This window comes from Alosa alosa, chromosome 11 (assembly GCF_017589495.1).
Source record: "Alosa alosa isolate M-15738 ecotype Scorff River chromosome 11, AALO_Geno_1.1, whole genome shotgun sequence".
NCBI classification, from domain to species: domain Eukaryota; kingdom Metazoa; phylum Chordata; class Actinopteri; order Clupeiformes; family Clupeidae; genus Alosa; species Alosa alosa.
The window spans coordinates 25974427-26000389 of NC_063199.1; the positions used below are offsets into that span (position 1 = coordinate 25974427).

A 25963-nucleotide genomic window follows, 5' to 3' on the forward strand; every position below is an offset into this window, starting at 1 on the left:
AGAGAGAGAGAGAGAGAGAGAGAGAGAGAGAGAGAGAGAGAGAGAGAGAGAGAGAGAGAGAGAGAGAGAGAGAGAGAGAGAGAGAGAGAGATCCATCTAAGTCTATTCATCCCACTCTCTCTCTGGGATAGAAAGATAGAGGTGCTCACCTGGTTCCAGCCCTCCTGTGTGTGGGAGCACACGTCCTGAACAGCATTCCTAAAGCTCTCGTAGTCTAGTGAACTGAACACACACACGCACACACATTAAAAACCATGCAACTAACTACACTATGTCAAGGAAAAAAAAATCCTTATTGAGTCTCAATAAAAAGTTGGTTCTCTTCTTCTATACTTAATTCTTATTAATTCTATACAGATTAATAAGAAGACACTCGCTCCCTTCTGTATCAAATCAGATTTATATGAGTCATTTACTGCCAAAGTCACATTACAATGACAGTTCAAGGCAACTCAGCTTACAACTCAACAAACTAACTGCTTAGTTTCTGTAATCAAACTTAAACAAATACAGTGCTGGTCATATAATTAGAATATCATAAAAAAGTTGATTTATTTCATACATTCATTCATTCCACACAGACTGATATATTTCAAGTGTTTATTTCTTTTAAATTTGATGATAATAACTGAGAACTAATGAAAACCACAAATTCAGTATCTCAGAAAATTAGAATATTGTGAAAAGGTTCAATATTGAAGACACCTGGTGCCACACTCAGTGGGCAGCCGTGGCCTACTGGTTAGCGCTTCAGACTTGTAACCGGAGGGTTGCCGGTTTGAACCCCGACCAGTAGGCACGGCTGAAGTGCCCTTGAGCAAGGCAACCCCTCACTGCTCCCCGAGCTCCGCTGTTGTTGCAGGCAGCTAACTGCGCCAGGATTAGTGTGTGCTTCACCTCACTGTGTGCCGAGTGTGTTACACTAATTCACGGATTGGGATAAATGCAGAGACCAAATTTCCCCTCACGGGATCAAAAGAATATATATACTTATACACTCTAATCAGCTAATTAACTCAAAACACCTGCAAAGGCCTTTAAATGGTCTCTCAGTCTAGTTCTGTAGGCTACACAATCATGGGGAAGACTGCTGACAGTTGTCCAAAAGATGACCACTGACACCTTGCACAAGGAGGGCAAGACGCAAAAGGTCAATGCTAAAGAGGCTGGCTGTTCAGAGCTCTGTGTCCAAGCACATTAATAGAGAGGCGAAGGAAAGGAAAAGATGTGGTAGAAAAAGAGAGTGTTCAAGCAATAAGGATAACCGCACCCTGGAGAGGATTGTGAAACAAAACCCATTCAAAAATGTGGGGGAGATTCACAAAGAGTGGACTGCAGCTGGAGTCAGTGATTCAAGAACCACCACGCACAGACGTGTGCAAGACATGGGTTTCAGCTGTCGCATTCATTGGGTCAAGCCACTCTTGAACAAGAGACAGCGTCAGAAGAGTCTCGCCGGGGCTAAAGACAAAAAGGACTGGACTGCTGCTGAGTGGTCAAATGTTATGTTCTCTGATGAAAGTAAAGTCTGGAGGAAGAGAGAAAAGGCACAGAATCTACGTCGTTGCGTGAAGTCCAGTGTAAAGTTTCCACAGACATTGATGGTTTGGGGTGCCATGTCATCTGCTGGTGTTGGTCCACTGTCCACTTTCTGGAGGTCCAGGGTCAACACAGTCGTCTACCAGGAAGCTTTACAGCACTTAATGCTTCCTGCTGCTGACCGACTTTATGGAGATGCAGATTTCATTTTCCAACAGGACTTGGCACCTGCACACAGTGCCAAAGTTACCAGTATCTGGCTTAAGGACCATGGTACTGTATCCCTGTTCTTAATTGGCCAGCAACCTCGCCTGACCTTAACCCCATAGAAAATCTATGGGGTATTGTGAAGAGGAAGATGCGTTACGCCAGACCCAACAATGCAGAAGAGCTGAAGGCCACTATCAGAGCAACCTGCTCTCATAACACCTGAGCAGTGCCACAGACTGATCGACTCCATGCCACGCCACATTGCTGCAGTAATTCGTATAAGTATATATACTTTTTTGATCCCGTGAGGGAAATTTGGTCTCTGCATTTAACCCAATCGGTGAATTAGTGAAACACAAACAGCACACAGTGAACACACAGTGAGGTGAAGCACACACTAATCCCGGCGCAGTGAGCTGCCTGCTACAACGGCGGCGCTCGGGGAGCAGTGAGGGGTTAGGTGCCTTGCTCAAGGGCACTTCAGCCGCGGCCCACTGGTCGGAGCTCGAACCGGCAACCCTCCGGTTACAAGTCCAGAGTGCTAACCAGTGGGCCACGGCTGCCCCAACTAAGGCATTTCAGGCAAAAGGAGCCCCAACTAAGTATTGAGTGCTGTACATGCTCATACTTTCCATGTTCATACTTTTCAGTTGGCCAACATTTCTAAAAAAACGTTTTTTGTATTGGTCTTAAGTAATTTTCAAAATTTCTAAGATACCGAATTTGGGATTTTCATTTGTCAGTTATAATCATTCAAATTAAAAGAAATAAACATTTCAAATATATCAGTCTGTTTGTAATGAATGAATATAATAAACAAGTTTCACTTTTTGAATGGAATTACTGACATAAATCAACTTTTTGATTATATTTTAATTATATGACCAGCACCTGTACATCTCAACAACAGACATGCATTCATTTCATTAACACCAGTATCGCATAAAAGCGTAACTCAGTTAAAGACAATAACGGCTTCTACACACAGTTGCGTTCCGTCAACGCATGCCAGTGGGTGTTCCCGACTATGCAAATGACTTGAAGTATAACCGTAATTTGATTGGTTGGTGCCGTCCGTCGATTGGCTTGATTGGCCGGTGCCGTCTGTCGGTGCAGCAACAGCTGAACTTCAACGCACGCGACGCAACGGACCCACAATTCAGTTCGGCAACGGATGACGTGAGCCCATGTAAAGTGAACGGGATGCGTCTCGAGCACTGCAACGCACACAACTGTGTGTAGAAGCCGTAAGGCATCTCCGAGGTGCGGAGGACCAGTGACTCACCCACTGAGGAGTGTGTGGGTGGCGTTGGCCAGATACGGATCCAGGTCCTGGGCCACGCGGTCCCCCAGCACGGCCAGACTGTCCTCCACAGAACTGTCTCCCTGGGCAGGGCTGAACACCGGGGAGGACAGGCGGTCAAAGCCAGTTGTGGAGGACGCTGGGTAGAGAGAGAGAAGGCACATATGACACAAGGATGGCCGTGGCTGTGCATCTGTGTGTGTGTGTGTGTGGCAGTCAATGCATATTTTGAAGGAGAAGGCACGTGGATGCATAAGGCACAAGGATGTGTGCTGTGCATGAGTACGTGTGGGTCTGTATGTTTGTGTGTGTGTGTGTGTGTGTGTGAATGCATATTTTGAAGGAGAAGGCACGTGGATGCACAAGGCACAAGGATGTGTGGTGTGCATGTGTGTGCGTGTTAGAAACTGGACAACTGCGTGAGAGAATGAGATGAAGTGTAGGACCTACGTGTTTGTGTGTAATCCAAGCTTGTGTGTGTTTGTGTATGCATGTCTCATGTCTGAACTAATAACAAGTTCAAGGTGACTGGCGTTCATGCACATGTGGATCACACTTTGTGTGCATGCGTGACAGCTTATGCAACACGTACACCTGCTCTGTGCAGATATGGGGGTGGATCAAATGAAAACAAGAATAAATTTCCATGGAGGCATTGCACAAAGTGGGACAGGCAATTAATCAAGGCTTACGCAAGTAAGCAAACCATCTTCAATGTTTACTGAAATAAACATTGGCTCATTGTTTAGGTCTATTTTAGTACTCACAGGCTGCAATCTCCTCCTCCAGTAGATTCAACTCGGAGTCGATCTCTGACTTTATTCTTCTGTTTCTCTCTCTTTGCTCCTCTTGCAAATCACCACCTGTGGTTAATCACACACACACACACACACACACACACACACACACACAACATTACTTCACCAGTTTTATTTTATTATTATTTTATCTTGCCTTTATGAAAATGTACAACTTTTGGTGTCCATCTCAAGAGTTAGATAAGATGACACATATCCTTCTCTTCTGTGTGTGGGCAATAACCCAGCCTGACACTGTTAGCCTAGCTTAGCATAATCCATTAGAAATTAGTTACACCAGATAGCGTATATTAGTGGTATTGTGCATTTTATGACTAAAGCATGACATTTTGTCCAGTGTTTTTAGAGACTGTAAACTTAATTTTCAGACGTGGAGCCACTTCAGATTTGACCTCTGGGGCAAGGCAGACTCAAAACAAATTTCTACTAATTTTCAGGAGTAAAATATTACAGCAAGTCAGTCTAGAATTTTACTGTGCAATCTAGAACTTCCATTAACTGTCATTAGGGCTGGTCTGGGACAAAAATGGCCCGAACAGCCCACTTACAATAGGGACACTCACTAAAATGCAATCCTGGCAGTACCTACCCTTAAATATGTGTTTTGAACTAAGTGAGGTGAAGCAGTGCAGGTGAACAAGACTACTCCCACTGAAGTTCAAACTGTTGCTGACATAGGCTAATTGCAATGTCAGGTTCAGCACAATTGACATCCCGTCTTTAGGGGAGACCGGGGCTGGTTGGAACACTTCACTCTCGGGTATATTTCTCCGTCTTACCATGCGTTACAACTGTCAAAGTGTGATTAACTGAAAGCTTGGGATCTCAGCTAAAAAATGCGTACATTTAATTTCAACAAATGACTCCTTGTTTTGAGTTATATATGATTAAAGTGGTGTTGTGCAGGTGTGCCAACCTGCCCCAGGCACGGGGTTGGTTGGAACACTTATGTTATAGTCCTTTGCATAATCCTTTTGCTTTTGTTTAAAAGTGCTCATCAATCTCACTGCCTGTTAAGGTTTGCCGATGTCTTTCCTGTGTGTTTTTCTTCATTGTGCCAACCTGCCCCATCCACGTTTGGACCAGCGTTTCCGCTTGAAAAAAATGTTGCCGGTCAAAGTGACCACTTTTTCAGAGATATCAACCTGAATTAGCATGCTAAATTACGAGCCACAGCCCAACAGGTGTCATAATACCAGTTTCAGCCATGGGAGGCGGTATGCGGGCAACATAACCACCAGCCAAACTGCAATACACAAATAACTCGCACGGCTTGTGGGCGTACTTGAACCAAAAAGTATACACCTGTCGGGCTGAGGCTAGTAATTTAGCATGCAAATTCAGGTTGATATCTCTGCAGCACTATACCTTGTCATTTTTTTTAATGGCATCATCGCCCTTATTTCTTCTTATTCTTTTGATGCATGTAGCTAATTTTTTTGGATATTTTTACCTCAATTCTTACACATGGCACCTTTAACTAGAGTCAATTTAAAGATCTAGCCAGTCTCTATGCCAGACACTTCAGCTTTTTCTCTGGTTATGGTGAAGCTGACCGGATATCTGAGGCTTCAGGCGTTACCGATTTACCATCATCCATCGAGTCTGGCCTCTGAAAAAAGCTTTTAAGGCTAGTCTGCCTGGGCCTGACCATGTTTGAACCGTCTGACTCATTCATTCGTTGTTTATAACAGACGTTTTAAGCGTGCGCTTTATGCATGTTGTTTAATAACTTTTGGTAGATGGTAGAGCCTGTTCCTTTAAAACACAGCCAAAGCATGGTGTATTCTTGCATTAACATAGGCCTACATTTTAGGCTTATTCTCAAATTCAGATTGTGTTAGGGGGACGGGATTAATAGCCAATTTCAATCGGACAATTTTACCGGAGAGATTTAATTTTGTTCATTTTTTTCCGGCAATTACCGGACAATGGAATCCCTGGTTTGGACACTCCTTGCCCCTGAAATGGTGTTAGCCTGCCAGCACCAGTCACCACAGGCATAGAAAATTCATATAAAAACATACGAGTCCTGTCTCTTTCAAGTGAAATTAATACTTTTTCTATATCCTTGCCCATCACAATGCTAGAATGTATTTGGTGGGAAGGGTGATTTCTAAGTTTCAGCCCTGCAAAATAAAAAAAATTGCCCTCACCTAAAGGGTTAATGACTTTCAAATATTTTTCTTATGTGTGTGTGCTCCAGTTAAGAGGAGACTTATTTTAGTGTTAACATTTTGTGGATGCACCTTTTAGTTGCCTAGATATTAACAGTGTTCCAACCTGCCCCTGTTCCAACCAGCTCTGGTCTCCCAGCATGTGAGGGGTGCAAAAGTTGCAACAGTTGTCAAATTAAAGGCCTATAATACAAGTCAAAGACCACTTGTACGGTAGCATTCCATTCTACTAACAATTACAACATAGCATGTGGTCAAAATTGCTACTATTTTCAAAAATGATCTGTTGCAATTAGTTTTGGGTTGGGTAAAATATTCTCACAGATTGGCTGGACTAAAATACTCTGTGTGAACTGTGCACGTGTATGGACCATTGGCACATGAACACAGATTGGAACATTACAATAATGTACATGTGCACAAATATGCAGTTTTATTCCAAAGGAGAATAATGGGGGAATATGTAATGATGATGTCATTGACCCCCAGAGGTCAGATACAAAATGGCTCTATGTCTTCCACGGAACTAGTCACATATTAAGTGTTACATATGCAGTGTTTCCCATACATTGACTAATCTGTGGCGGGGCGCCACGAAATAAAAATCGGCCGCCACAGATGAATATTCTATGTTTAATTTAATTTAATTTAAATTAAGGTCAAATCCTTGCATTGCCATTGAGCTGCGCTTTTTACGCACGCAGCCTTCCCTTGCCCCGCTCTCTCTCGTAGCCCGCTGCCCCTCCTCTGCATGTGCATTTAACAAAATATTCATGATTGTTGAAGGATTGTTGAAGCATTGCATAGAAGACGTCTGGCTAAATTGCTATTAAATCTGCTTAGCATTGTGACCATGCTGCGCAAATTTGTTCAAAACTGCTGCATTGAAGTGAACTCTAAGGTCTTATCAGCATAGTAGGCTACATTGAAGAGACTAAACTAAGTTAAGTTATGAAATCAAGCAGTAGGCCCATCTCAAAGCTAACGTTAGAATACTGTTTGGATGTCGAATTTAGCATGCTTAGCCTACTTCTAAGCTGCTTGTCAATTTCGTTGAAGGTCTCATTTTATTGACTCCGACACTGAATGTTTGCAAAATCCCGATGTAAATGGAAAAGTGTTTTCCAAAATTCAAAAGTGCTTGTCCCAAGGAGAAGTACGAACCTTTATTTTAACTATGTAGAAAACGTTATGAATTGTATCCACACATCAGCAGCCTTTCAACTGTGTTACAATTGCAAGGGTTCCCTCAAACTTCATAAAGTGACAGGCACCAGGCACTCAATTAGACCTATACACTACCAAGACGATCTTAATACCCCCCGTTGTCAAAGTCAGCTACCGCCACAAATTGAATCCAATTCTGTGGGAAACACATATGAGCCAAACAACACAAGTAGTCTGGACCAAACATTGAAAAAAGGCCTCAGAAAAGAGGCAGTAGGCATTTTTGAGGAAAAAGTTGTTAAACAGCATTTTTAGATATTTAGGACCCTTTGAACTACAAATCCACCATATAACATTTTTTTTAGGTCCCAAGTTTCTCAGAATTTTCCTTCAAAAATGGATGCCTTGCTGTCAGGCGAGAAAATACTGGTAGATAGGGTAAAAATTTAAACCTTTATGGATCACCACAAAACTTTCCCAGTTTGTCACGTACATTAGGACAAGTATTTTTTGTATTACAAGTTTTCTGAAATGTAATGTTTAAATATGCAAATGAGGCTTAATCTACTGAAATATGCGCTAATATGCACAAATTTCCAAACTTGACACGTACACATATTGGATGAAGCGTCAATTGCATTTTTGAGGAAAAATTGTTATACAGCATTTTTAGACAGTTCAAAGGGTCTTAAATACAAATCCACCATAACATTTTTTTTAGGTCACAAGTTTCTCAGAATTTTCCTTCAAAAATGGATGCCTTGCTCTCAGGCGAGAAAATACTGGTAGATAGGGTAAAAATGTAAACCTTTATGGATCACCACAAAACTTTCCCAGTTTGTCACATACATTAGGACAAGTATTTTTTTGTATTACAAGTTTTCTGAAATGTAATGTTTAAATATGCAAATGAGGCTTAATCTACTGAAATATGCGCTAATGCACACATTTCCAAATGCGGCTTGACACAACTGGACACTTTGCTTGTACTATTATCAGGCTTCCTACATAACTCGAGCATTATTCATTCGTGCAGAGGGATAGAATCTGGGATCTGCACATTTGTGCATTCCAGAAAATGTTGACCTTTTTCATGCGGTATAACCACATCAATTATGCACGGTGGGGCACTATCTACCTGAATGAAATGCACCAACTTCCTAAACCAGTAAAAAACGTTTAACGAGTTTGATGCCGGAAACTTTGTAGTCACCGCTTCAACCAAGTGGACCCTGATCATAGTCAGGAGTGGCTATGGTGTATTGGAAAGAAAGGCGGAGGCATTGTTGGAAACACAAAGACATCCTCAGCACTAAGTAGGTGGGCTCTGTCTTTCAACCTCGGATCCAGTCTTGCCCATGACACTAAAGTTGCTTTTGGCCAGGGACCAGATGATAACTACATCCATAGTGAAACGACAAAAGTCCGAATGAAACGGGACAATGCAGATGAAGATGCTTTGCTTGCAGTCTTGCAGAGGTTTGGCCTTTTCTTTGCCAACCTGTCCCAGACCCTGCAACACATTGCAAACAAATACTTGGCCATGCAGGATATTGAAAGCGAGCTGTTGACAGCACCACAGAAAGGTCAAAGTCAATTAGATACATTTGTTGTTGAGAGGCTGTTGCCATCTGGGGGAGGGGGCAGAGTCTCGTTCAGGGACAAACTTAAAAAGAACAAGTATTTAATGTTTGCGTCTTTGTTTGAAGTTAAGAAGTCAGATCTAAAAACTGGAAAGGTGAAAACTGTCAAGGCAGACTGAAACATTCTGCAACGCCTCATTGCTGCATATGATGCTGGGCGCCCAGTCAATTTTGACAGCATTATGATGCATGAACTATTTGTTGTGCCCTTGTCTCTGGCAGATGTAAATGGACAGCTTCGTTCAGGTTCAAAGGCAGTGTTTACTAAGATTCTAGCTGCTGGCATTCCATGTCCCAGCCACCTTGATAACAGAGACCTTCGGGATGAACCAATGCTCATCATTGATGGTCAAGCTCTGGTCATTGCCATTGGAAAGCCACAAGCAGCAAAGAGTTTTGGGGACCTTGCTGATGTTTTTGTGGAATCTGTTCTCAGAAGTGGAGCACAATTCCAGCGAATTGATGTTTTGATTGCTACCACACACATTCTATCAAAAGTGGAACACGAAAGCGCCGTGGAAGAGGCTTGGTGGCAATCAGAAGACCAATTGAGAGCAGAGATTTGCCTCTTCCTGCAAAGTGGGAGAACTTTATTGCTCATGCAGACAACAAGGCTGATCTTGCACACTTTATATCCCAACAGCTGATTGTTGGAGCTCCAGCAAATAAGATCATAGTTGCTGCAGGTGGCTTCAGTGATGAAGAGAGAGTTGAAGCGTCTAATTCAACCTTTAACACTGACTGCTTGGAAGCCAAGCATGAACAAGCAGACACAAGAATTGTTCTTCACTGCATTAGAAGCAACGCATCAAATATTGTTGTCTCAGCGAGAGACACCGACATCTTGGTGCTGATGATTGCCCATTTCCACATGGTCTGGATGAAGGCAGGTACAGCAAAGGACAGAAAGTACATTCCAGTTCATGCCATAGTGGAACATTTGCAGATGGAACCACAGGTCCTCGATCTGCTTCCAGGTGCTTGACTGGAAGTGACTTCGTACATTGCTGGACGCACAAAAAAGTCATGTTGGGATGTATTTGTACAGAATCATCATCTGTTAAAGGGGCTTGGTGAAGGTCCTGATCTTAGTGAACTCACCATTCAGAATGTAGAAAGTTTTTTCTGCAAACTGTATGGAGCAATGAATGTTAACAACATCAACGACGTTCAAGTAAGCATGTTTGTGAAGGGCATGACAATAGAAAGACTGCCACCAACCAGAGATTCTCTCTACTTCCACATTCAGCGTTCTCACTTCCAGGCTTTGGTCTGGCGGCAGGCCCACATGCAGCAGCCAATTCTGCCACCCCCTGAGACCATGGGATGGAAAATGGAGGAAAGTTCACTTGTTCCTCAACTCATGTCACTACCTCCGGTTCCGGATGCTTGGGAGGAGTTTCTCTCCTGTGGTTGCACCAAAGGATGCAAGACAGCTAGATGCAGTTGTAAGCCTAACCCATGTACTGCTGCTAGCAAATGCAGAATGTCATGCGATACTTGTATGAATCAACAATAAGTAAAAATAACATTTCAGAAAACTGAGTTTTACGGTGATATCTATGTTTATCTATTCATACGGTGGTGTTTTGAAAGTGTCTGAGATGCATATTGTTTCAGTACAAAATATTAAGAACTGGTACCCTAATGAATATGTTATATAGTGGATTTTTATTCAGGAGACATTGAACCTTCAAAATATCATGTATAACAACTTTTACCCTCAAATGGCTTCTTCCAATGTGTACGTGTCAAATTTGGAAATGTATGCATATTAGCACATATTTCAGTAGATTAAGCCTCATTTGCATATTTAAACATTACATTTCAGAAAACTTGTAATACAAAAAATACTTGTCTTAATGTAAGTGACAAACTGGGAAAGTTTTGTGGTGATACATAAAAGTTTAAAATTTTACCCTATCTACCAGTATTTTTCTCACCGGAGTGCAAGGCATCTATGTTTGAATGAAAATTCCAAGAAACTGGGCACCTAAAAAAAAATGTTATGGGATGGATGTTGTGGTGGATTTGTATTAAGGACAATCTGAACTATCTAAAAAAAAATGCTGTATAACAACTTTTCCTCAAAAATGCCTACAGGGTTACAGAATCCTGAAATCTGGTCCTGACTAAAGCCAGATAATTTTCTTATATCCAGCACCAATGCGTTGTGGTACAGCTTCATACCTTTCATCTGCAGTAGATTTATCTACATGTTGATATAACTACTGATTCTATTATATTGACATTAATCAATCTAATTACAGTTAATTGCTCATACAATCTTACATATACCTTGAAACATGTTCTGAAACCACTTCAAATGCATGCATGCAAAACACAAACCGCATTGTGTAGGTGACAAAGTAGAAAAAGCTGGTGGGCAGATTGGCCTACACGCTTCTGCCATCTATTTTCCAATGGATTTTTTGATTGTCGGTGACTGTCACCTACAGAGTTTGACAGGTACGATCTTTCAAAACGCCATGTTATTTCCCATAGACATTTGATGACCGAAGGTTGGATAGATACGGAAGTTAGGAGGCGGGACTTATTCTGAAGAGGTCTATAGCGTAGAAGAGACTGTGAGATTGTTATCAGCGTCACGAGTTGGCTTCGATGTGAGTGGTTGAAGTAGCACGTCAATAGATGACGGACAAGTGGCTTATCCAATCATATACAAGCATTTTTTGATTAGGCCCAGCCTTCTGAAGCAACACTTCAATGGATTGATCCCAGATGGATGAGTGGAGCTAGGCGGAACAAAATTCATCTGGCGAGACTCAGGTTAGTTTTCTATAGCATATTCGCTAACCTGTCGTTCTTTGAACTCTTTAAATATGTTGGGATATGTCTGCGAGGTGTTTAGCCAAGTTCCATGCGTAGGCTAGCCTATACTGCTTTTAAATGACTTTGAAACATATTTTACAAACGGGCCTCTGTGTACCTGATGGCTTGCCTTCACTATTTGCGATGTATCCAAAATAGTTCCAGATTTCACCTTTTGTTTTATCCACAAGGCCGAGGACTGTCGGCAAAGAACTATTTTGACGTTGGCTGCGCACTCACTCACTCAGAGCTGCCTACTTGACACGCCCACTTGCCTAGATGCGTGCAAGGAGCAGTGAGAGCAGCAGTTCACACAGACGCAGAACGTTATTATTTTAATAAAGTATCGATCCTAAAAACGTCGGAAATCGTATCGTTTTTTGCGTGAAGACATTGGTGATACCTTTTTAGTATCGATACACCGTGTTGGGAGTATTGTGTGTAGATTGATGAGAACCCCCCCCATTGAATCCATTTTAAGAGTCTGAAACATAACGAAACGTGGAAAAAGTGAAGCGCTGTGAATTCTTTCCGTATGCACTGTATACACTTCCTGATTTATCTGCTCACACTGAATATACAACTCCTCTAAATAATACTACTCTTCCCAATGTCGATATTCTACGGATAGTATTGTGCATCCCTAGCTGAGCTCCTATGCAAAGGCTATGGACACCCTCAGGGAGGCAGGCAGCCTCTTATGCCTCCACTATGATTAAACATCAGAAATACAATGAATAGACAGCAGCATACTACTCCTGTCTGACTTTCGAGACAGAGCCATACTGAGCAATGAAGAATTCCCCCAGAGCTCTATTGTTTGAGGTTTTCTCCGTCATATTGATTCTTATTTCAACAGAAAATAAAATAAAAATTTGAAGTGGAGGGAAACAATGGTCGACTTACCACAGAATAGCCAGCTACCGGTATTTTTTTTTGTGTGAGTAAGTACCGGTAAGTAGTTTTATAAGTTTAAGATTTATTGATATAGCACATTTTTCATGCACAAAGTGGAACACAAAGTGCTTTACAGGTGTGTGTGTGCTTGTCTGTGCACACATATAATTCTACTGTGAGCAATACAATTCTTCTTCATAACATTTTTTTACCCCGTCTCTCCATCACTCACTCTCTCTCTCTCATCTTTATCCAGTCCACTGCCTTGGAGGCTTCCACTGTTGCTTCGCTCAACGCGTGTTGCCTAGCCTGGTCGCACACAGCCCACACGCACCAGTGAATTATTCACCCCACACACACACACACACACACACACACACACACACACACACACAGCAAAAGATGGGACCGTTTGAGGGATAATCCACCAATGGAAGCCCCAGCACCCAGAATAAACATGCAGCTTGAGGGGTGAAAGTGTTGGGGAGGGTGTAGGCCTAGAAACTGAGAGCAGGCTAAAGCCAAAGAGCATGATGGGAAAGGGCAAAACAAACAGGCAGGAAGGCAGACAAAGGCAACAAGCTATACAAACCAGATCAGTGCTAAGCTAACCACTACTTAGTCAGCACTTCTAACTAATGACTAATAAGCATGACTACCACAGCAACGGTTGTCTAAACATTCCAATATGAGAGAACATAAGCTACAACTGGTAGTGACTGGTAGTGCAGCTTGGATGTCTTTTCTTCATACTGGTGTGAAATCACTCTGGTCTGCATGGCAGTGACTCTCCACTTGAACAGCTCGTCCCCTGTCAACCTCAGAGAACCCGACATTCTTCTCTTGGCCGCTGACTGAACCAGAGAAGCATTTCTTACAATCTGGATGAGACCGAAGTTAAATGCAGACCCAAAAAAAAAAAAAAAAAAAACACAGGGACAAACGTGCGAATTCATTGTGCCTGTTTGAGATGTTAATGCTTTGCTAATAGCGCCTTAAAACATGGCCTATATGAACAGACCACACATTTTCCATGGCAAGTTAGAAGCTCCAGGGAAAAGTGTGAAGTTTGCACAATGACATGGAAGGAGAAGCATTAACAGCGAGAGGGGCAGAGAAAAGTGCCTACTACGAGATGAGCTTCAGGTCTGGTAGAACGTAAAATAAGAACGAACAGCAAGTGGTTTCTGCGGCCTGATGATAGCAAACACAGTGTAAACGGTTACAATCTTAACACATCAGCCTCAAAGAGAGATGTAGAGAAGAGTACCACAGCCCTTTCTGCTTGCCAACCAGCGTTACAGAGTAGTGGTGGCGGACATTTGGTTGGCATTTGCATGAAAATGCCAAGACAAAAGGTACAAAACTAGAATTGATTCGGTACAAGAGGTCCAATGGCTCCGTCTTTAGCTCCTGTGAGATTTTGATAAATAACCAAATAACCTTCAGGCAGTGGACTGGTGAACCGTGTTAACAGGGACAATCTGCATACCTCTTCTGTTTCCTATCCACTAAATTCAATCCATTCCCTCAAACCTGTTTCATGACAAATACCAGCTCCAGGCCATAGCCAAACAATAGCAATGTTGTGATATGATGGAACAGCAAGGCTGCACATGCATAAGCCCACTAGGAGTCAACCCTTTAACAAGAACTCATTAGGACTGTGCACATAATGCTAACGCTACTTGCATTTTTGTTGTCTATACACTTGTACTCTGCGCAATGACAAAGTTGAAACAGGCACAAACTACGCAGATAGATAATTCATGAGTGACTGTCAGGTACAAACTACGCAGATAGATAATTCAGGATTTGGATTCCTCTGAGTTTGTGTGCATGTGTGTGTGAGACAGCAAGAGAGACATTTTGCATGCATCACTGTGGTGTGAGACTATACACAATACAATTGTTGTCATATTAATGTTATCACAATTACTATCATAGAACATTTAGCTGTGGGTGTATGGTGCCTATCTATCTCGCTCAGGGGTCCTTAAAGTTCTTCACAAATAATATATATTGTTTTGAGAACATCAAAGTCCACAACAGGATCTACACATCAGAGACCCCTTCCTTGCACCCCTTTCTTAGTTGTTGAATGTTGTGTGGAAACGATTATATCTCTGTGGACATTAACGACTTCAAAGGTTTCAACATGCACCACCACCATGATGATCAGTTGTTAGGGGGGTGACTTACCTTCTGCAGAGGTGGGTCGCGCTGCTGACGGTCGTAGGGCAGGTGGCAGGCCAAGGTAACTGAGGACAACGTAGCGAGTCTCGTAGCGGAACCCCTCTGGTACTGTGGTTGGTTGGACCGGATCCATGGCAGCTTTTTCTTTATTGGCAGCAAATCTAGGCACATGTACGGGCAATCCTCAGGTTGTCGTCAGTCAGTCAAAAAAACGGTCACAACCCAAACGCACAGGAGGCCGTCTGAGACCACATGGCAAAACATTAAGATAAGAGTAAGATGACAAAATCTCACTAAATTGACAAAAGACTGTTATGTAAATTTCATTCAAATGTGTTTGCGCCGCATCATGGGGAAGTCAGTGAATACAGCTGGTGACGGCTGTTGAAGCAATGTCTTTATCAAACTCTCGCAACATAATTTTAGCCTGCACATCACCAGGTTAGCACAGTACGATGATTAATTCTTGCCATGAACTATCCACATCGGTGAGGAGGAGGGCAACCCCCCCACCACATAAATGCCACATACACAAAAAAAAGATTTCCGTATAGTCCAAACAATATTACGCTTTGTTTTCATGCACGCAATTTATGGCAATTGCACTGTTAATTGACCACACACACACTGGTTTATCCAAATGAACTTGGGCGAGCGACAGCACTCGACCATGCTGAACTACACATTGAGGTAGTTTGCAAGAATCTGCGGTTAACAGCTCTGAAGATAATACTACTCAATGTCATGCCAGACTGGAATGAACAACACCAAAGAAGATAAAGCAACTTTATATCGACAGCTCGAACGGTCAGTATTGCAATTGATCCACAAACGGCACGAGTACATTGTGTACAGAAAGCGCTCATGCTCCCAACTCTTATTGCACTGCTAACCACACCTACCTCGCATCGCATCTTTGTGGGATACCCTGGCAATTATGCTTAAGTTTAAGCTGAATAACTACTTGTATGCGTTTGCATGATTAACCAGCTAAACGTGAGCATTTTGCGTTCATATAAGCACAACTTACCCGCTCTCTTCAATCTCAGGTCCAGCAACGTGCGCTGAACAAAACGTTAGGAAGCGCACACCTACTTCCTCCACATGCACAAACGCGAGTTTGGTGACTAGCTGGTATGCTAATGGCTACTTCCACGATGCATTTGCGTGCAGCAGTCCCACTATGCAGACAGTTCCAGCAGTCATTTGCCGACCCCTTTGAATTGTCTTGCAACTACTATTGTCCAGCGTAACCATGTAGCGCAAAGGGCGAATGTTTTAAAGGAAGGTCAAAGGGCAACTCATTTCACTGGACAAATAAAAACACGCCGATAGAGCCGTTATCACTTCAATTTATGAAATAAAGTATATATGAATGGAATACAAAATATTTTAGCCTCTTGGCAGAGGTAGGCCTACACAGGCAGTCTTCAATTCAACCAAATTATATCATGACGTGCGTTTGCGTAGCACGTCAGCGTAGAATGTCAAAGGCTACAACTTACATAATTTACGACGCAAGCAATGAAAAATAGACACCGAGATGGCTGTTTTAAAATATTGGTTGATCACCTTATGTTTTATTGTGCACTGTAGGCTAAGGCTATATTGTCAGAACATGCAAAGGTCAATTTAGGCAATCCAAAGGCAATTTTATTTCAGTAAAACGACTCTTGAATTATACCTCTGACCAACTGTTCATTCAACCGACCATTTTGAGAATTCCCAATCCCTTTCTGGATCGCTACTTAGCTGACATGCTGTCAAATCAAGGGCGTAGGTTTGGTCTCAGCTTTAGTGGGGACACATCCCCACTGTTGTCACAATACCAACATTATGTTTCAATACCAATACTAAGTGAAGAATCTCAATTTCGATACTTTTGCGATTTTTTTAAAACTTGATTTGGTTTGTGTGATTTGTGAGATCATTCACATCAGTGGCAATCATAGAATTTGATTGTTATGTTGTTGTGGTATAACATAATGACTGAGCTAGGCTTAAGGCTAACAACAGTAGAATGCAATAGGCACAGTGATGGCTCATGATGCAATACAAGGAACAATCATAGCCAGAATTTTGTTAAAAGCAGACCAAAGGTCAAAGTCTGTTCAATTGTGATAGAAATGCTGTAACTTTAGGCTTAGGCCTACTCATTAAAATTAACAGAGAGCCCACTACCTGTATATTGCAACCCAAAACTTTGACATGTCAAGATTTCTGAAACATGTAATATGTATTTCAAATACAAAATAGTATTTTGTAATTTTTATTTTATTGGGTTGAAGGAAATGGCTCTGTATTTTGTATCAAAATACTTTATTGGTGTGTATTTTTGTATTTTAAAAATACTGCAAAATACTATGTGAAAAACACTAAAAAAAAGTAGATACTACTTGATGAATAATTGGTAATTAGGCAACAATGGTTAATGTGAGAACAGCTGTGTTCAACGAAATTCACAGCTTTTCAGTGACGGCCTTTGCTGAAGCATCAGCTCTGGTCTGAAGTATAAGTATAAATACTCTTTTGATCCCGTGAGGGAAATTTGGTCTCTGCATTTATCCCAATCTGTGAATTAGTGAAACACACTCAGCACACAGTGAGGTACCCACTAATCACGGCGCAGTGAGCTGCCTGCAACAACAGCGGCGCTCAGGGAGCAGTGAGGAGTTAGGTGCCTTGCTCAAGGGAACTTCACTTCACTTCAGCCGTGCCTACTGATCGGGGTTTGAACCGGCAACCCGTCACAAGTCCGAAGCGCTAACCAGTAGGCCACGGCTGCCCTGAAGCACTGAAGTCGTACGCAAGTAAAGATGAGCAAGGTTACCTGTGCAAGTTCACATAAGGACACGACAAAGGCGACAATGTCCTTTCCAAGCCAATTAACAGAAAAAATGTCAGATATCTCAATGAACCACAATGACATCAATAGATGGTAAGGTGTTGAGTGTGTTTGAATTCCCTTCCTTGTAGCATCCTTTTCTGCATTGCACAGTGGGGAGAAGTTCACCTTGTTTAATTAAATACCAATTATATTTCCTTATTAGCTGCATACTTGAGGTTGGAGATATTAAGGCAAGCCAAGTTTCTCACATACTGGAAGTTCAAGATATACAGCCTTATGATTTTCTTATTCAGTTCTACACTGGACTTGAATTACGAAATTCTGCACAGATACACAATTATGATTTTGGCCTATTGATTATAATGTGGTTAATTGTAAGTATAAGTATATTTTAATCTCTGCATTTATCCCAATCCGTGAATTAGTGAAACACTCAGCACACAGTGAGGTGAAGCACACACTAATCCCGGCGCAGTGAGCTGCCTGCAACAACAGCAGCGCTTGGGTAGCAATGAGGGGTCGGGGTTCGAATCGGCAACCCTCCGGTTACAAGCGCTAACCAGTAGGCCACGGCTGCCGAATTGAAAGCTCTGTCAGTCAAATTCAATATCAAAATGTTTTACTTTGGCCTTTTATGTATTGGCAGACAGCCCTGGTAACTTACCGTTGTCGTTGACACACCTGCTCGCTTGACTGCCACTGCAAAGTAGCCTGTGCATTGCATTCTCCATTCGTGTAGCTTCCGTGTCAGATAACCCTGACGTTTCTTGTATTGTCGTGCTGGCTGTCGGAATGATCAGCAGTACAAATAAGTTCGCTAAAATATTGGTGGGGACAATTTTGTCATCTTAAAATTTTGATTAGGACTAGTCCTTAGCGTCCCACCCTAAATCTACGCCCATGTGTCAAATACACTAGTTTCACTGTCTCTGACAAAATTAAATAGGCTAGTAGCCTAAACTGACACACAGACATTTGCTTCCACCTCGTGGTCAATATTTTTATTACAATCCAATAGCGCTGCCAGGTCGCTCCATATTGGTGATATTTCACCTAGAGCACATTTAAAGCAGGAGAGCGGAATTCTAAAGAATTTCCTGAACTTCAGAGACAGAAGGATCCCATATCACAGTGTCAAAAGTCCATGAAACATCATCTGCCTTCTCCTTTTACTTTCATTTTTACAGCAACACCGTAAAGTCTATATAATTAACATGGATAAATAGTTAACATCATGGTTTTATTTGTGTACAGGAAGGGAAAGATCATAGAGGTGACAATAGTAAGACATAAGCTGCCCTGTTTCTGTCAGTTTATCATATTTCTTAATTAAAGCTCTTTACTCTCATTTATTGCCCTTTGCCCATAAATTACAAGATATTGTCCTTTGAGTCTTGAGTTACTCAAATAATCGACCTATGCTGCAGTTAATTAGGTAATTTTTGTGGTAGGCCTATTGTATTTGAAGATTCTATTTCTTAAACTGCCATTAATATCAAGCTGAAAAGTGAACAGTGAAATAGAAAGGAGTTATGTGAAGTGAACAAAAGTGTTACATAATACAGCAGAGTGATCATACAAATAAATTTTCCCTCCTGAAGTGCAACAGCTGTGGCAGGTCTATGGGCCATGCCTACCTGTGCATACTGGCAGTCATATCTGACTTTCCAAAGTCATATGGCAATAAATCTCCAATCAATAGTCTAATAGAAAAGGAAAGCATACTGTACTTATGTTTTACATGTGTAAGTGCACTAGACTATAACATAAAATTATGTGACAGCGCTTATCTTAGGAGCAAATGAAGCACTAATTCAATTTTACCAAGAACAAATACTGACATTTATCATTTTATCTTTCATTTCTTAATGTAATGTCCTTTTAGTTGTGAAAATTAATGTTTCTTCTCACTGAGAAACACTGCAGTACTTTCTCCTCTCTGCCCTCTAGACTAACATGCTGGTGAAACATGTATCCCAGAAATTATATATTAAACTGTAAATAACCTGACCCTGCTTGTTGAGTGGATTACATATATAAAAGAAGAAAATTAGTTATAGGTAATGCAATTACATATGGAATATACCAATATGTTGTCATAAAAGGTTGAAACACACAGATTGTTAAACATGGTGATTCATATTATATCACACTGGTGTTTAATGGCTGCATGTTTATTGCATTCCGTATAGCGCTCTTTCATTTTTCACTGCAGACTTTAATGCTCTGGCGAACTCCCTTTACAACCATCTTCGAGCCATTTGACAAGTCCTTCATGCCATCCACAAATTCGCCTGCCACTGACTGTGCCAAAATATCTGCTGCAGCTTCAACTGCTTCTCCGGTGCTACCTGCAGAGCACGCTGCACCAATGGCCCCTGCCATACCGCCAGTGACCCCTTTAGTGAGCCCCAGTGACGCACTGGCCATGGCCTTGCTCACTTCAGCTGCTCCTGCCATCACTCTGCCCACGGCTGTGAGGAGGTCTTTGTCTCCATCCTCTTGACTGTCCTCTTCTCCAAAAGCAGTGTTCACGATGTCTGTCATTTCCTCTGTCACACTGGACACAACTTCTCCCAATGCGCTCCACAGTGACATGATGATTTTTTGTCTCTCTCTTTCTTTCACTCTCTCTGTTTTCTTGATGATGTCTGTCCTTCACCAGATATCACAGGCCCTATCAGAGCTGTGAGAAGAGTATAGGGAAAAAAACATTCTAGTTAGCCTACTCTACATCTGGATCAATGGATCAACTTTAGTATGGTCAAGCGGCTGTGAATTACGTTTTTTATTGAGGTTACATTTCGAAAGATTAACAAAGAAAAGGCTTACATTTTTTAATTAAATTATTTAAGCATTGAACTTAATTGTACTAGTTTCACAAACTTTGATTAATCATGTACATTTGTACAGCTTTCCCATGTGCACTGATACCTACTTAAATTGAAAACACTTACCAAATATTATCCAGAGAATGGCTTGTCAAGTTCACTGCTGTGAAATCTTTTAGAAACTAGATGTACCGCATAGCGGTACAAAATATGACCGCCGCTCAGTCCTGTACATCCGTTCCGCGAAAATAAATCACACTTCCATTTGTCTCCATCCCCCACTCTTGAAACCTTTGTGTATGCTTTTTTGGCATGCCTGAGTGTGTGTGTGCGGCTGCACAGAAAGTAGCCTACTGGTGCTGAAAAGGTGAATAGATTGTAGAATAGCCAAAGAAGATGTAGCATTGTTATAAAACCTTTAAAATCTCTAAACAATCACAAGTAGGGCAGTTCATCACAGTTCATCCATTGCAACTGGATTGATGAAAGGTCACTTACACCTGTAGGCTACATTGTAGGGAAAAGCAAAAGGTATCAGCATAATGTTATTTATTTATTTATTTATTTATTTTTATGTATTTATAAACAAAAACATCTCTGTCAGTTCCATGCCGTTTTCAACAGCTATCAAAAACAAAGGTCATTTTTGGATGGATGGATTGTTTTGTGAATGTTTCTTCTTCTACATAAGATTTTAGTCATCTTTAGTTCATGTAATACTTTATTGTCAATGCACAAATTAAGTAACAGTAGTCTGAAACGTTATTGTTAATGCACAAATTAAGTAACAGTAGCCTAGTCTGAAACGAAATGCTGTTTTACATCTAACCAGTGGTGCAAATAATTGACATGTCCAAATGGGCCTTGATGAAATCGTCCGCTAGACTGTTCATACACATTTTAATGGGCCAAAGTTGAAGCTTTTTTGTCCGTTATTGTTAAGATTGCAAATATAGGCTGATTCATGTTCCCTTGCATTGTGTAACTGAGGTCCATGGCTAGTCTGGCTTTCATCAGACCAAGCTCAATCTTTTAAGAAATCAAAAATAAATAGCGGGCAGATCAGGCTGGGTTCACCCAGCCTAGTCCATAGGCACCCGATATTGTTTAATTTTCAGATTGAGATATACACGCTCTGGCTATTCTAAATGCAAAATGCATTAGGGAGTTATGACAAAACTGTAACTAACAAACTAGATCCTAATAGAAAGCTGTTAGCTTCCCTAAGCTACAGGTAGGATTATAAGGTAGGCCTATTTACAACATAAATTGTCAATAGCTATGCTGGCGACACAAATAAAATCTCCTTTGAAACCAATGGCTTACTATTTACAGTATCAGCGGACTTAAACTGCCATATATGGCGAAAAGTTGTAATAACATTAACGCAGCTCCATGAGTCAAGGAAAGCCGAATGAAGTAGCCACTTCTAAATGGGACCCACTACACAGTAGCTTAAGGTGTGTTGCTAAAGCAGCCATAATGAAATTAAGGTGTCATTGTTTGGATACTTCACACACACGCGTGCTTTTTAATTTCACAGACTACAACTACCAAGCTGGAATCAAAGCACATCGATTCCCCTCTCACCCCTGCGCGCACTTAAAAACAAAATAAACAGGCGTCTCAGTCTCCGCATGTATAGGCAAAACTGTATCAGACCGGTGTAGCGTTGGTAAATCTTCCATTGCACAGAATGATTTTGTAGCACGTGCAATAAATGACAGTCGAAAGATACAAACAGTGCTGCTATCAATTTGCTTGGTATAACCGCATTTATAGTTTTCTACAAATGCAATCAATCAAATGGGCCTCCATCACTCAACCAACGCTAACGGTAACATTACCTACGTCCTTATTGATATTACAAGATTAACGTACCTGCAGTAAAAACCAAGCATGTCCGATAAACATCCTCACTTCATCCTCACTTACACTTCATGTGAACATCGCCCTGTCCTTATTAGATGTTCGCTGCGGTAAATTACAGTCCTTGTAGGAAGTGTCCATTATTTTTTCAACCCACTTTTAACTTCCAACAAAATTACGTCTCACTGCAACGATGCGCCATCTAGTGGACAAACGACTACTTATCGTCAATACTGAAAATGCAGCCATGATGATGATGATGAATATTTTGGCTTTCTTTTGATCCTATTGAATTTGTAATTATGGATCGGCCGTTCTAATACCGATAGTATGTGGGTACCTGTGTGTGTGCATGTTTATATGTGTGCACCGCCATTTACAGGCCAATGAGTGTACAGTCACTAAATGTACACATAACCTAATTTTTTTAGCCCCCCTCATGGATGAAATTCTACGAAACTTGGCATACCCCCAGACCCCCAGAGAATGCCAGGTCAATTATACACATAAAATTTGGTGCAGTTCTGAACATCTTAACTGAAGATAGGGGCGATTAAAGCAGAATAATATTGCATTTTCATTTTTTACCGGGGGGGCAAATCACAAATGAGTGATTATGAGCCAGGTTGATGTGGGCCCTTGAGACCAACATACCATAAAAGATTCACAGAGAACTGTGTCTGCCCTACCCTCCTTTCAGGGGGTCCAGTCCAGCGGGGGGGCTGCAGATGAAAACGAAAAATGACGGTTCCATGCTAACCATGTGGGGGTACATGCCCACCAAGTTTTGTGTATCCCGGTCTTTCAGTGTCCCGGGAATCCTTGTTGGTGTACGTCACTAAATGTACACATAAATTATTTTATTGTAAGGCCCCCCATGAACGAAAGTACACAAAACTTGGCATGCATTCAGAGGGTGTCATAATGATCCTACACTTTTAATTTCGTTCAGTTTTGACCTTGTCAGCCAGAGATATTGAGATGAAAACACCTAATTTTTTGCTTTTTAATTTTTAACTAGGTGGCGCTATACATGAAATAAGTGGTAATGGGATGGGTTGACATGCCCCCTTAAGACCAACATACAAAAAAAAAAAGGTGGACCTCCTAGGCCCCTACGGTTCTTGAGATATTCACAGAAAACTGTCTCCGGCCACCTACAGGCCAGTTGGTGTATAGTAACATAAATTAATTTATTGTGTGGCCCCCCATGAACGGAATTCCACAAAACTTGGCGTGCATACAGAGGGTGTCATAATGATCCTACACTTCCAATTTCGTGCAGTTTTGACTATGTTAGGTCACAGATACCTTCAATTACACCACCTCATTTTTACTTTTTTTGTGTTTAACTAGGTGGCGCTATACATGAAATGAGTGGTTATGGAATGGGTTGACATGGCCCCTTGAGATCAAAATACAAAAAAAATGGTCCTCCTAAACCCTACGGTTTCGAGATATTCACAGAAAACTGTGTCTGCCCTACCTCCTTTCGGGGGTCCAATTCAGCGGGGGCTACAGATCAAAAACGAAAAACGATGGTTCCATGCTATCCATGTGGGTTACATGTCCACCAAGTTTCGTGGTACCCGGTCTTTCAGTGTCCGGGAATCATTGACGGAAATTTGGGCATGCGAAAAAAAAAAAAAAAAAAAAAAAAAATCTGACTAAACCTATATGACCGCCCGCCTTGCTGCGGGCGGTCATAATGAGTTACCTGACAGATTGAAGAAGGAGGTGTGGCAAATTTCGTCACAATCTTCCTGAACTTTGTTTCAACACAGAACACAGTTTAATAACGATTAAATTAAACTAGATGTACCGCAGAGCAGTACAAAATATGACCGCCGCCCAGTCCTGCACATTCTCTCCGCAAAAATAAATCACGCTGGTCAATTTGTCTCCATCTCCTACTCCATCCCCTACTTTTGTGTATGCAAATGAGTATGTGCATAGTGTGTGTTTTTTTTTTGTGTAGATGTGTGCTTCTGTGTGTGTGTGTGTGGGGAGTCACTTGTGAGTGTGTGTGGGGGGGGGGGGTAATGGGATGTGTGTGTGTGTGTGTGAGTGTGTGTTTATGTGTGCGTGTGCCTGCTTGCTGCATGCGTGTGTGTTTTTTTTGTGTGTGCGTGTTTGTGTGTGTGTGTGTGTTTGTGTGTGCGTACGAGTGTGCGCGTTCCTGTGTGTGTACATGTGCGTGTGTGCCTGAGTGTACATGTGTGCTGTGTGTGTGTATGTGTGTGTGTGTGTGCATGCGTGTGTGTGTGTGGGTGTAGCTGATATGGCCCCCCATGAACGGGATTCCATGAAACTTGGCATGCATTCAGAGGGTGTCATACTGATCTTACACTTCAAATTCCATGTACTTTTGAACCTGTCAGCCAAAGATACCTGCGATTACAATGCCTTGTTTTTGCCTTTTCATTTTTAACTAGGTGGCGCCATACCTCAAATGAGGTATGGCGAGTCCTAGAGATGTGCTCAGCCGAGTGTACCACTCGCTACAAGGCATTGCAGTCTTTCACAGTACTGTATACCACACTGAGTCAATATGCTCTCCATGGCCCTGATGTAAAACATTTTTAGAATCACTGGGGGAACCCGACTTTGTCTTAAGTGGTATATTTGTTGTCTGGCCTCTTTAACCTGAGCTTGAATGTGAGTAGCCCAGGTCAGGCCCTCAGAGATGTGTACTCATATAACTACTGTACTAACTCTCTCTACCTGTATTCTGTCAATCATGAGAGGGCTGTAAAGTCTGCTGCTGTATGTATATATACAGTATGTAAATCAGATCATCCACCTTTATGTCACAACAGGTTTTTGTACTTTGATAGCATTAGTAATCTTTGATGTTCTGAAAATCAAGCTTTCAGATTCAGATGTATTGTGCATTTTAAACTAAACTTCTCAGGAGAGCAATATCAATCACATGCTGTTGTATGTTTTTTTTTATTAAAGAAAATAGAAAATGTTAATAAAGGCAGTGGTAGTGATTAATGCAATTACATTTCATAGAAAAAAAAGAAACAATTGTGATACATTGCCACATACAGTGAAGGGAATATGAAACAGCAATGCATGTTAAAACATTTTGTATTTGATAGTGTGCAATTCATGCAATGTCACACTGATGTTTCATACCATTTCAGATTTCATTCATGTTCCATTCCATATAGTGCTCTGCTCTCACTTTTTAGTGATGGCTCCAAAGCCATGGCGAACTCCCTTTACAACCATCTTCGAGCCCTTTGATAAGTCTTTCATGCCTCCCACAAATTCGTCTGCCACTGACCTTCTGAGAGTATCTGCTACGGCTCCTGCTGCATCTCCGCTGCTCCCCGCGGAGCACACGGCACTAACCGCCCCTGTCACACCATTAGTCACCCCTTTAGTGAGCCCAACTGACACATTGACCAATGCGTTGCTCACTACAGCTGTTCCTGCCACCACTGTGCCGATGGCTTTGAGGAGGTCTTTGTGTCCCTCCTCTTGGCTTCCCTCTTCTTCTGGTCCGCCGGAGGTCTTCATCGTGTCAGTCACTCCTTCGGTCACACTGGACACAACTTCTCCCAAAAATCTCTGCAGTGACATGATCTGTTGTTTCTGTCTTTCTCTCTCTCACTGTCTCTT

At 41.7% G+C, this 25963-nt stretch overlaps 1 protein-coding gene across 3 annotated transcripts in view; it reads right to left on the bottom strand.

Annotated features, from left to right (window-relative positions):
• The window catches only part of bcl2l13 (BCL2 like 13), a 46993-nt gene extending 28656 nt beyond the window's left edge, over positions 1–18337 (bottom strand). Inside the window, exons 1-5 of one of the 3 annotated variants that reach the window (XM_048256913.1) lie at positions 18295–18337; positions 14789–14943; positions 3820–3915; positions 3035–3191; positions 150–222 (exon numbers count right to left, since the gene is read on the bottom strand). In XM_048256913.1, the coding sequence (XP_048112870.1) occupies positions 150–222; positions 3035–3191; positions 3820–3915; positions 14789–14915 (453 nt within the window). In that variant the 5' untranslated portion in view covers positions 14916–14943; positions 18295–18337. Of the gene's footprint in view, positions 1–149; positions 223–3034; positions 3192–3819; positions 3916–14788; positions 15025–15812; positions 16192–18294 lie in introns of those variants that run through there. The other 2 variants (XM_048256911.1, XM_048256912.1) reach the window with 2 other exon arrangements.
• Between the last annotated feature and the right edge of the window lie 7626 nt (positions 18338–25963).